The sequence below is a fragment of the Bison bison genome, unplaced genomic scaffold, assembly GCF_000754665.1.
Source record: "Bison bison bison isolate TAMUID 2011002044 unplaced genomic scaffold, Bison_UMD1.0 scf7180017864330, whole genome shotgun sequence".
NCBI classification, from domain to species: Eukaryota; Metazoa; Chordata; class Mammalia; order Artiodactyla; family Bovidae; genus Bison; species Bison bison.
Genome location: NW_011494902.1, coordinates 10,351,861 through 10,364,698, shown reverse-complemented (window position 1 = coordinate 10,364,698; position 12,838 = coordinate 10,351,861). Strand labels below are relative to the sequence as shown.

The following is a 12,838-nucleotide window of genomic DNA, read 5'->3' as shown; positions in this document are numbered from 1 at the left end:
CCTGACCTGCATACAGATTTCTCAAGAGGCAGGTCAGGTGGTCTGGTATTCCCATCTCTCTCAGAATTTTCCACAGTTTATTGTGATCCACACAGTCAAAGGCTTTGGCATAGTCAATAAAACAGAAATAGATGTTTTTTTGGAAATGCCTTACATCCATAAATTCTAAAAAATAAAAAATGCAATAAGTAAAATGTTTTCATCCAGTAAAATAGTAGTTTAGCATAAATGCATTATGACAATAAAAGGTAGTGCTAAGATAACTTAAAGTATAATTGCATTTTCTTGCTTGGACCAATACTGTTTTTAGTGTCTTCTAATGTTTCCATTTTTGATTCATGTTTTAATTTTCCTTCTGTAAAATGTGATAAAATAGTTTCTTCTGACATATGGCACAGTGTATACTTATTCTAAATATCATTCATTTCAGTCATGAGATTTTTCCATTAACACAATAATTAAGGAAAAAAGAGAAACAAATTTGGCCATATATGTTTTGGAAGTTAAAATATTTCAACCCTCTATCTTTTTTCCCACTTGGATGGTTAATTTTATCCACATTTTTAGTTTGGCTTAGTTGACTTTAATCTATAATTTATTATACTATTTGAATAATACTTTTCTATGTTTTTTTAAACTAGATAATTTCTTCCTAGTATTTCATATTCAACTTCTTCTGTTCATTGCATAATCTTAGAAGGTTTCTTTTTTAATTAGGTGTCTTTATGTAGGTTGTTCTTCGTTTTGTTGCATATAGCTATAGTTTATGTCCTATGAAAAGTGAAAGTGTTGGTCTCTAAGTCATGTCTGACTATGAGACCCTGTGTACTGTAGCCCGCCAGGATCCTCTGTCCATGGAATTCTCCAGGCAAGAATACCAGACGAGTTGCCATTTCCTTTACCAGAGTTCTTCCCAACCTAGGGATCAAACCCTGGTCTCCTGCATTGCAGGCAGATTCTTTACCTTCTGAGCTAGCAGGGTTCCATGAAGCTTTGCAGTTTTCTATTAAAAGTTTTTAGCATTCTTCTCATTTCTCATTTCATCTTATTTTTAAAGCCTTTATATAGTTTCTAAATGATAAATTAAATTTTTTTTAATTCTTCTTTAAATTATTTTAACTTTGTAAAGATTAAAAACCATTTCATAGGGCTAAATGGATTACAATTTTCCCTTTTTTCACTCTTTAGTCCCACTATCTTAATTTGATATACTTTACATGGAATTTATTATTTACCCTTTTATTCAGTTGAACCTCAGATTCTTTGTTCTTTCATCTTTAACACAGTAAATATTGAGAGATATCTACCCAGCTTCTTTCACTGAAGGTAACTGCTCACAATTGTAGGATTAGGTAAGGGAAATCTTAAAGAATATAACTGGATAATGCTTATTATTATATATGCATATGTATACATTTGTTATAAATATTTATTATGTTTGTCTTTATTTGTAAGTACCAGAATCCATAATTCCAATTAGTTAAAATGAAACCAGCTGAGTTAATATTTTAGAATCAAAGGGAAGAATTATTTAGAATTAAAAGGATGTTCAAATGAGACATTAAAAAATGTTTCATTTCCCTGTGAAAACATATGTTTAGCATCAGCTATACATCAAATAATATCATTATAAGTATATATATAAATTTTTATTATATTCTTGACCGTGAGAAAAGAAGGATATGTTTGTAAGAATGTGGTTATCAGTTCAGTTCAGTTGCTCAGTCGTGTCTGACTCTTTGAGACCCCATGAATCTCAGCACGCCAGGCCTCCCTGTCCATCACCAACTCCCAGAGTTTACCCAAACTATGTCCATCGAGTCGGTGATGCCATCCACCCATCTCATCCTCTGTCGTCCCCGTCTCCTCCTGCCCCCAATCCCCTCCCAGCATCAGGGTCTTTTCCAATAGTCAACTCTTTGCATGAGGTGGCCAAAGTATTGAAGTTTCAGCTTTAGCATTGGTCCTTCCAATGAACACCCAGGACTGATCTCCTTTAGGATGGACTGGTTGGATCTCCTTGCAGTCCAAGGGACTCTCAAGAGTCTTCTCCAACACCACAGTTCAAAATCATCAATTATTTGGTGCTCAAGCTTTCTTCACAGTCCATCTCTCACATCCATACATGACCACAGGAAAAAACCATAGCCTTGGTTAGATTGACCTTTGTTGGCAAAGTAATGTCTCTGCTTTTGAATATACTATCTAGGTTGGTCATAACTTTCCTTCCAAGGAGTAAGCATCTTTTAATTTCATGGCTGCAATCACCATCTGCAGTGATTTTGGAGCCCAAAAAATAAAGTCTCTCACTGTTTCCATTGTTTCCCCATCTATTTGCCATGAAGTGATGGGACTAGATAGCATGATCTTAGTTTTCTGAATGTTGAGCTTTAAGCCAACTTTTTCTCTCTCCTCTTTCACTTTCATCAAGAGGCTTTTTAGTTCCTCTTCACTTTCTGCCATAAGGGTGGTATCATCTGATTACCTGAGGTTATAGGGCCTTGGAATTTAAAGAAGTATATTTATGAATCTAGTCAAATTAGATTTTTCATGTTTCCAAGTTTCTCTTTTTAATTCACCACTTTCTAACCAGTTTTCAAAAATTATGGCACTGATTAATATACCATGATAGGAAAAAAAGCACTTTCTGATTTTATACATGTCTATAACTGTTTGAGAGGGAAAATATTCTTTTTCCGTGCTATTGACATATAGGGGTCAGTCAAGAGGATGAAGACAGTTTTCCTCCAACATGAATCAGTTGAAAGTCTGTTGCAGAGATTTTTTTCAACCTAAGTCTTAATTCTCTAAGTTAGACTATTGACTGAGTACTTTCTTGTGTTTCAATCTCTTCTAATTGGAAGGTTGATATTTATTACTTCTCATTAAGTATTGATGAATAAAATCTTTTGACCTAAGTCATCTGATGTGTTTTCCAACTGTTCCTTTGGGGAAACTGTTTACTGACTCTAAGTGTGGTATCTGATTAAAGCATTGCATTCATTCTAGTCAGTCTGTTATCCTCATCATCAAAGCTAATGATAGTTTTCAACTTGCAAGTGGAAACACCTGGTAATAATACCCACTAGAGATCTATGCAGTTCAGGTAGAGATAGATAACTTGCCAGGCTTATGCCAGCTTTCATCAGGAAGTATAAAATAAAAGACATATCCTTAGCCCATGATGATATTTGTGGGTTCTTACTGTTCAGTAATTTTCCCCACTTCCATATCAGGCCTTATGTTTTATTTGTCTAAAGAGGGAAACCTTAGATAATATTTAGCAAAAACACATGAATATCACTTCATTAAAGTACAACACAACTAATATAAGTATCCTTTCTCCAGTATGTCATTTGAATTTTTAAAGTTACCATCATTGTATCAAACCACATCGATTTAAAAAACATCTGACTTTCTCTTTACTGGTGTTCTGTTTATCTGAGGCTTTAAAATCAGTGGTTGATACATTTTGCATTAAGGTAAGCAACTGATTCATTCAATAAGCAGCTACAAAATGCAATAGATTGATTAGTTGTGTCAACTAAGCATTGCCTGTATTGACCATTGATTCATTTTTATATCAGTGTCTCAAGAGAATCTCAGTGTTCCTTCATATTCCAGCCTCTCTCCAAAAAATGTCAATGACATACCTAAATTTGCTGACGAGTAGCCAGTTTGGAAATTGCTGTCTACATCTTGGCAATGTTAGTTCATTTTTGAATGAGAGGCTATTTCAAAAAAGGTCATTTCAGTTGTCAAATGAAGACATTAAGCATTAACATTAGTGTTGGTGCATCTTTGCTAACCAAATTATTTTGTAACGTTGCACAGAATGTTTCTAAAGAATTTTACTATGTAAGCGTTCCATGTGTCCTTCGACTAATTCAGAATTTGTAGTGAATGATCAATAGGTTCCAGACTTTTTATAAATGCTAGAGATATATCAGCAAAAATAGAAAAATAATGCATCAGAGAAAGAAATATGATACATACAGTGTTTGGTAGTGATAAGTGAAAAATAAACTTGGGGATGTCTACAGAGAATGTAAAAAGTTGTAGATTTTTTTTTTTTTTTTACAAGGTAAAGTGATAAAAGAAGTCCTAACCAGAAAGGTGCCGTCTTTATAACGCCCAGAAAGGACGTCAGCATGTCATGTCAGCCGTTCCAATATATGATGATTATTCTAGAAAGAATAGCTCTGGGATGCCATCCAGAATCTTGTTCAATGAGCAGTAAGAAAGTCAGTTTGTGTTGAGTAAGAGTGAGAGAGTAGTAAAGAGATAAAGGAAATGAGGGGAAATCCTAATAAGACACATCACATAGGGCTTATAGGCCATTATAAGGCTTTGACTTTGATTGAAATGGAAACCCTTTGAGGAACTGGGCAAAAAAGTTACTTGATCTGCCTTCACATTTTGAAGACAAAGTTGGCTATTGTATTGAAGAAGACTCAGAAGAAGGAGGAGGGCATAGAGGAAAGCAGAGAAACCAACTGGAATTGTGATGATCTGGTTGAGAGGTGTTGGCAGCTTGGGACAGGATGTTTGTAGTAGTCACTGAGAAATAGTGGGCTTCCTGATAGGTTTGACGTCAGAGTCCAGGATATTTGTTGATACATTGGAGGTAAGGCAGAGAAAAAAAGAGAAGTTGAAAATTCCGCCTATTCCCTATTTAGAACAAAAGCTACTCTGAATGGAGTTAAACTTTCAACAGTGATTTTTTAATCGAATTTTACTGTTCAGTTCAGTTCAGTTCAGTCACTCAGTTGTGTCCAACTCTTAGTGAACCCATGGACTGAAGCATGCCAGGCCTCCCTGTCTATCACCAACTCCTGAAGTTTACTCAAACTCATGTCCATTGAGTCGGTGATGCCATCCAACCATCTCATCCTCTGCCGTCCCCTTCAATTTTTCCCAGCATCAGGGTCTTTTCAAATGAGCCATTTCTTCACATCAGGTGACCACAGTATTGGAGTTTCAGCTTCTGCATCAGTCTTTCCAATGAATATTCAGGACTGATTTCCTTTAGGATGGACTGGTTGGATCTCCTTGCAGTCCAAGCAATTTTACTATTCACTTTATATATTAAAAAAAAATTGAGATTCTTTTAAATTCAAATTTATCTAAAAATTACCAGTCTTACTTAGCACAAGCAAAAATATATTCCAAAAATTGGTGTTGAACAAATATCTTTTACCACAAGATCTTATTTTCCTGACTATGGAGAAGGAATGTGGAAGGAAGTGGTGCAGTGACCATAATCTAGTCACTAAGAAAATGTGTGATTGTTTAGCTCCTGGGGTCAGTTAAGGAGCCAGTGATGTTGAGGTCACAGGAGCCTGTGAGCTTTACATGTTCTGCTTTAGAGAATCTATTTTTGACCTCATACATCCACCTCAAAAAAGTGGCTCTTGCTCACAAAGCAAGTCTGCAACATTGTATAGATAGGTCAATCTAGGTCCATATCATTCCTAAGAAAAGCTCTCATAATGTTTCCTCTATTTGCCAGCATTGAAAGCAAATGACATTATCCTCAGATTTAAAGAACACATTATGACTAAGAAAATCAGGAATACAAATGCTCAGTGGACTATGTTGTCCTTAAAGAAGTAAAATATTATGGTTACTGGAGCATGTATGGATTACTAATAGAAACTTTTGAAAGCATTTTTTTTTATTTTAAAGATATATTAAAAAGATAGAACTGATTTTTAATGAGTAATACAAAATTATCTTAAAAATGTGACTTTTACCCAACTCACTTTCCTCTTTCTGTCTTATTCCAGAACCTACAGATAAACCACCTTTGCTATTAATTGCAAATTCTGAAACAATTGAGATTTTCTATCTTAATGGAAGTAAGATGGCAACCCTGAGCTCGGTAAATGGAAATGAAATTCATACTCTGGATTTTATTTATAATGAAGATATGATTTGTTGGATTGAATCAAGAGAATCTTCAAATCGGCTCAAGTGTATTCAGATAACAAAAACAGGAAGATTAACAGATGAATGGACGATCAGTATTCTTCAGTCCTTCCACAGTGAGTTTCAAATTATCTTATATGCCAGCCTTTAAGGATTTTATTTACAGATCAGTTGACAGGATTCGCAGATTTCTCAGAATAGCTACTGGCTTCTAGAGGACTACCTATGCAAATATGAATGCACTTAAATAAGTGTATCCCCTGCATTTTGCATATACACACATAAACATAGAATTGTATTGTTATATAAGCAATTCATTGAAGGGTTAATTTTAATTATTTCTTTAATGCTTATTACAGTATCACCTACATGAGAACTGTAACTTTTCACTGAATGGTAATTTACAATGTGTGATAGTGAAGGTGGAGATTAAAAAAAAAAAAACAACAAGACACAGAGTCAATAATAAGCTCATCAACTGTCGTATTTGTTAAAATACCTTGAAACTATTAATTTTATGCTAATTGGTAACAACTACCTGTGTTTGTTGACTTTTTTCTTAGTAAATCAGAGTTTTTCTGCATCTTCTTCCAAGAATAATTTGTATTTGTGATTCACTTGATTTCTCATGTTGGATATTCACAAACTAGTACCTGTCCTTTTCTTTCTGTATTTCTCATTGACACACACACACACACACACACATTCTCTCTCTTTTCTTACTCTTCTGCTCTCCCCCATCCCCACACACATTAGAGTATAAAAATGTATTTGTGCTTGCCTGGGAAACCGTATGCATAAGAATTTCAAGATGTGTCCATTCATTTTATGATGTATACTCATTCTTACAAATTCTACTAACGTAAAAATTGGAGTGTGTGCCATGTGTGCATGCTAAGTTGCTTTGGTTTCTGACTCTGTGTGACCCTCTGGACTGTAGCCTACCAGGTTTCTCTGTCCATGGGATTCTCCAGGAAAGAGGAGGTTGCCATGCCCTTCTCCAGGGGATCTTCCTGACCCAGGGAATGAACCTGTGTCTCCTGCGTTGCAGGCAGAATCTTTACTGATGAGCCAACAGTTGGTAGAGAAATGAAAACAATGTATAATCAAGTTAAGGAGGAAAAAAAAAAAGAGTTCTGTGGTAGAATAAATGCAGGTTTCAGATATAGAACATTTGGTGTTTGAATTCAATAATCTTATTAATGTTTATGATATATAATTAAAGGGATTAGTAAGTGATCCTTAGTAAATGTAAGAAAATATTACTGTGTAATGTTTGATAATTATGATTAGATTAAATAAAAGCAGTGGCAAAGATTGTAAGAAAAGTGAAATATGAAGTAAACAGAAGTAAGTGTTTAAATAATAGAATATAGCATTTTGAAGATTGTCTTAACATAGATAGAACAATTGGTAAGGCTGTTTATTGTGACAGAGGACCAAAAATGTCTAGTGAAATCAATGGACACTGACTCTTGTGAAGATTCTATGGAGAGATGATAATTCATAATAAACAGTAAATTAGTGATAGTAGCACAAAAATCCTTGTATGTGATATCAGTATTTCAGACATTGTTAGCCAGTAGCTTGAATCATTTGAACAAAAGAAACTGATTTCTGCCATGTTAGTGATTACCTCAACTAATCCAAATGTATTTGTCCATAGCAAATGGAATACTGGCAGTCAAATAGCTAAAGTATTCACTTAAGTTGTTAGGTAAAATTATTTTCCAAGTATACTTCAGTCAGTTCAGTTCAGTCGCTCAGTCGTGTCCCACTCTTCGTGACCCCATGAATTGCAGCACTCCAGGCCTCCCTGTCCATCACCAAGTCCCAGAGTATATGCAAACTAATGTCCATCGAGTTGGTAATGACATCCGGCCATCTCATCCTCTGTTGTCCCCTTCTTCTCCAGCCCCTAATCCCTCCTAGCATCACGGTCTTTTCCAATGAGTCAACTCTTTGCATGAGGTGGTCAAAGTTTTGGAGTTTCAGCTTCAGCATCAGTCCTTCCAGTGAACACCCAGGGCTGATCTCCTTTAGGATGGATAGTCTGTATCTCCTTGCAGTCCAAGGGACTCTCAAAAGGCTTCTCCAACACCACAGTTCAAAAGCATCAATTCTTCAGCGCTCAGCCCTCTTCACAGTCCAACACTCACATCCATACATGACCACTGGAAAAACCATAGCCTTGACTAAATGGACATTTGTTGGCAAAGTAGTGTCTCTGCTTTTTAATCTGTTATCTAGGTTAGTCATAACTTTCCTTCCAAGGAGTAAGCATCTTTTAATTTCATGGCTGCAATCACCATCTGCAGTGATTTTGGAGCCCCAAAAAATAAAGTCTAACACTGTTTCCACTGTTTCCCCATCTATTTCCCATGAAGTGATGGGGCCAGGTGCCATGATCTTAGTTTTCTCAATGTTGAGCTTTAAGCCAACTTTTCCACTCTCCTCTTTCACTTTCATCCAGAGGCATTTTAGTTCCTCTTCACTTTCTGCCATAAGGGTGGTGTCATCTGCATATTTGAGGTTTTTTATATTTCTCCCGGCAGTCTTGATTCCAGCTTGTGCTTCTTCCAGCCCAGCGTTTTTCATGATGTACTCTGCATATAAGTTAAATAAGCAAGGTGACAATATACAGCCTTGACGTACTCCTTTTCCTATTTGGAACCAGTCTGTTGTTCCATGTCCAGTTCTAACTGTTGGTTCCTGAACTGCATAAAGGTTTCTCAAGAGGCAGGTCAGGTGGTCTGGTATTCCCATCTGTTTCAGAATTTTCCAAACTTTATTGGAAATAAATACATATTTGTTTATTTATTTCCAAATTATTTATTGTAAATAAATAAATATTTGATCCACACAGTCAAAGGCTTTGGCATAGTCAATAAAGCAGAAATAGATGTTTTTCTGGAACTCTCTTGCTTTTTCCATGATCCAGCAGATGTTGGCAAATTGATCTCTGGTTCCTCTGCCTTTTCTAAAACCAGCTTGAACATCTGGAAGTTCACAGTTCACATACTGCTGAAGCCTGGCTTGGAGAATTTTAAGCATTACTTTACTAGCGTGTGAGATGAGTGCAATTGTGTGGTAGTTTGAGCATTCTTTGGCATTGCCTTTCTTTGGGATCAGAATGAAAACTGACCTTTTCCAGGCCTATGGCCACTGCTAAGTGTTCCAAATTTGCTGGAATATTGATTGCAGCACTTTCACAGCATCATCTTTTAGGATTTGAAATAGCTCAACTAGAATTCCATCAACTCCACTAGCTTTGTTCATAGTGGTGCTTTCTAAGGCCCACTTGACTTGACATTCTAGGTGTCTGCTTCTAGGTGAGTGATCACACCATCGTGAATATCTGGGTTGTGAAGATCTTTTTTGTACAGTTCTTCTGTGTATTCTTGACACCTCTTCTTAATATCTTCTGCTTCTGTTAGGTCCATACAATTTCTGTCCTTTATAAAGCCCATCTTTGTATGAAATGTTCCCTTGGTATCTCTAATTTTCTTGAAGAGATCTCTAGTCTTTCCCATTCTGTTATTTTCCTCTATTTCTTTGCATTGATGGCTGAGGAAGGCTTTCTTATCTCTCCTTGCTATTCTTTGGAACTCTGCATTCACATGCTTATATCTTTCCTTTTCTCCTTTGCTTTTCACGTCTCTTCTTTTATTTGTAAGGCCTCCTCAGACAGCCATTTTGCTTTTTTGCATTTCTTTTCCATGGGGATGGTCTTGATCTCCTGTAGAGTGTCAAGAACCTCCGTCCATAGTTCAATAGGCACTCAGTCTAGCAGATCTAATCCCTTAAATCTATTTCTCACTTCCACTGTATAATCACAAGGGATTTGATTTAGGTCATACCTGAATGGTCTAGTGGTTTTCCCTACTTTCTTCAATTTCAGTCTGAATCTGGCAATAAGGAGTTCATGATCTGAGCCACAGTCAGCTTCCAGTCTTGTTTTTGCTGAGTGTACTTAATTAACTTCTTTTCTGCATTTAATATGCCCTAATAATAAGAGTTGGTGAAGGCAATGGCAACCCACTCCAGTACTCTTGCCTGGAAAATCCCATGGATGGAGGAGCCTGGTAGGCTGTGGTCCATGGGGTTGCTAAGAGTCGGACACGACTGAGCGACTTCACTTTCACTTTCCACTTTCAGGCATTGGAGAAGGAAATGGCAACCGACTCCAGTGTTCTTGCCTGGAGAAATCCAGGGACGGGGGAGCCTGGTGGGTTGCTGTCTATGCGGTCGCACAGAGTCAGACATGACTGAAGCGAATTAGCAGCAGCAGCAGTAATAGGAGTGATCCTTTCTTTAATATGTATTTTCCAATCAGCCTTAATAGTACATCTCAAATTGGCCAAGCAATCATACATTAGAATATTTGTAGAAAATAATTCATAACTTTATAGCATGCCATTTATAGATAATTCTTGGCAAATTAGAAAAATTAGAGATTGATTTTGTTAGGCAGTTCACTAAACTGATGAACATTCATTTTGAACTATAGAAAATAAATGCAATGGAAATATTTTAATTAGAATAAATAATTGTTAATGAAGTCAGATTTAAGCCATGCAGTCAGTCACTTTAGAAAAGCGTGATTAAATATGTGGAAGTAAGTCATGGGACAGAGGTGTGATCAGGACTGGGCTCCTTAGTCATTCCTTGTAAGCCGTGTATTTTATCAGCATGTCACAGAACGGTTTCCAGTGGATGTAATGGGCTCTGCATTCATCATAACAATTTGTGAGTTTATAATGAAGTTTGAATATTCTTTGCATATATAATTACATAAAAATCTCTTCACCACATAAGCAAAAATAATGACCTGATGGGAGTATGCCTGAATACCTGTCACTATCCACTGTTCCAGAGATTCTCTGTTTAGGTTCTCCTCCCTCATTATCTTTAGATACTTTTCTCTGAATTTACCTCAAGAAAACATTCTTTTCTAAATAAAATTAAAAAATTTTATTTTTCTAAGGAAAACTGTGAGGTGAGTCGGAAAGTACATTGGTAGATGCTAGGGGCCTAGTGGGGGCAGGGGAATAGAGAGTTAGTGTTCAATGGGCGCAGGGTTTCGGTTTAGGAAAGTGAAAAATTCAGGAGATGGATGATGGTGAGAGTTGCACAACAGTGTGAATGTACTCAGTGCCACTGAACTGTACAGTTAAATATGGTATGGTTAAAATAGTATGTTTTCTATTATGTGATTTTTACCACAATAAAAAAGTTAATAGAAAGAATTACTATGGGGAGAAAAGCATTACAGGTCAAACCCACTTGAGTTTAAAAATTAAATAGTACTTTAGTACACAATCTATTACCATATAAAAATTTTATTGCACGTCTCATCTCACTGAATACCCACCATATCTCTGTGGAGGATTCAGGAGAGATATTCTCTTCTTGTTTTATAATATACCCAGTTTTAACTACAAGACTCAGATATATTAAGCGATACTGAATGTCTAAAAAGAAGGCAGAAATAGGACATCTAAATCCTGCATTCTTGCTTCTACATTAAGAAGGGCAAATATGGGTTGCTTCAAAGAATTTCCCAAATAATAATATCTACTTCCCTTATAGTTCAATCAGTAAAGAATCTGCCTGTGATCAGGAGACCTGGGTTCAATTCCTGGGTTGAGAAGATCCCCTAGAGAAGGAGATGGCAACCCACTTTACTAGAATTCTGGAGTATGCCTGGAGAATCCTACAGACGGAGGAGCTTGGCAGGCTACAGTCCATGCGGTTGCAAGAGTCAGACATGACTTAGTGACTAAACCACCACCAACAAACTTAATGTGCTAAATGACTATATGTAATGGGAAGGCATTGCTTTATTCCTCATGCTGAAGGGGAAATTGAGATTCTGAATTGGGTCAGACTTCTAAACCTTTGCTACACACACTGCCCAATGGTCTCAATTTTTAGTCTTCATTGTAGACAGACAAAATAGTCAGATACACTAACGTTAGAAACAGTGGCTCACAAAGGCAGTGGGAGAGAGAGATATAAGAATCTTAGAAGGAAGTGAACAAGGTGAATGGTAAAAGGCCCAACTTTTTCAGCCCAAACAAATTATTCTCAATATTAAAGAGAGGCCTACCTTTAATATTGAGAATCATGCCTAAGCAATATTGTGAGAGATTGAGGAACTGATAATAATATGCTGAATAAATTATATTAACAAAGGAACATTGGGAAAAATACTAGAAATTGTATTTCACCTTTAATTTATTCTTCTTTTTAAAGATGCCTAATATTTATTAGCTAGTATTTATGCCTAAAAGTTGTAAGATTTTGAAGAAAAGTTTGAAATTAAGTGTTCTATAAGCCAAATGTGTTCTCCAGGAATGCATGCAAAACACATTTACAGCAACAAGCTGTTTCCCCCAAAGTACTGTAGTTTGGACATAGAATCACCTACAGAGAAGGCAATGGCACCCTACTCCAGCACTCTTGCCTGGAAAATCCCATGGATGGAGGAGCCTGGTAGGCCGCAGTTCATGGGGTCGTGAAGAGTCGGACATGACTGAGCGACTTCGCTTTAACTCTTCACTTTCATGCGTTGGAGAAGGAAGTGGCAACCCACTCCAGTGTTCTTGCCTGGAGAATCCCAGGGACCGGGGAGCCTGGTGAGCTGCCATCTATGGGGTCACACAGAGTAGGACACGACTGAAGTGACTTAGCAGCAGTAGCAGCAGCAGTATATATCAATCTCAGACTTAACCTAGAATCTTAACAGAAGCCTTGGGATATTTCTTGTTGACTCTTCTTGGGACTCAGCAGGTTTGTAACTTTCATCACTAGAGGTTCCTCTTGCCTCTTCTTAGACATAGCGCTAAGCCCCAGTTTTTTTTTTTATTTTATTTTTAAGATTTAGTGGAGAAGAAAATGGCAA

At 36.6% G+C, this 12,838-nt stretch overlaps 1 protein-coding gene across 1 annotated transcript in view; it reads left to right on the top strand.

Moving 5' to 3' along the window:
* The window catches only part of LRP1B (low density lipoprotein receptor-related protein 1B), a 1,806,191-nt gene that overhangs the window by 622,906 nt on the left and 1,170,447 nt on the right, over nucleotides 1–12,838 (top strand). Inside the window, exon 5 of the mRNA XM_010853706.1 lies at nucleotides 5,790–6,047. Within this exon, the coding sequence (XP_010852008.1) occupies nucleotides 5,790–6,047 (258 nt within the window). The remainder of the gene's footprint in view (nucleotides 1–5,789; nucleotides 6,048–12,838) is intronic.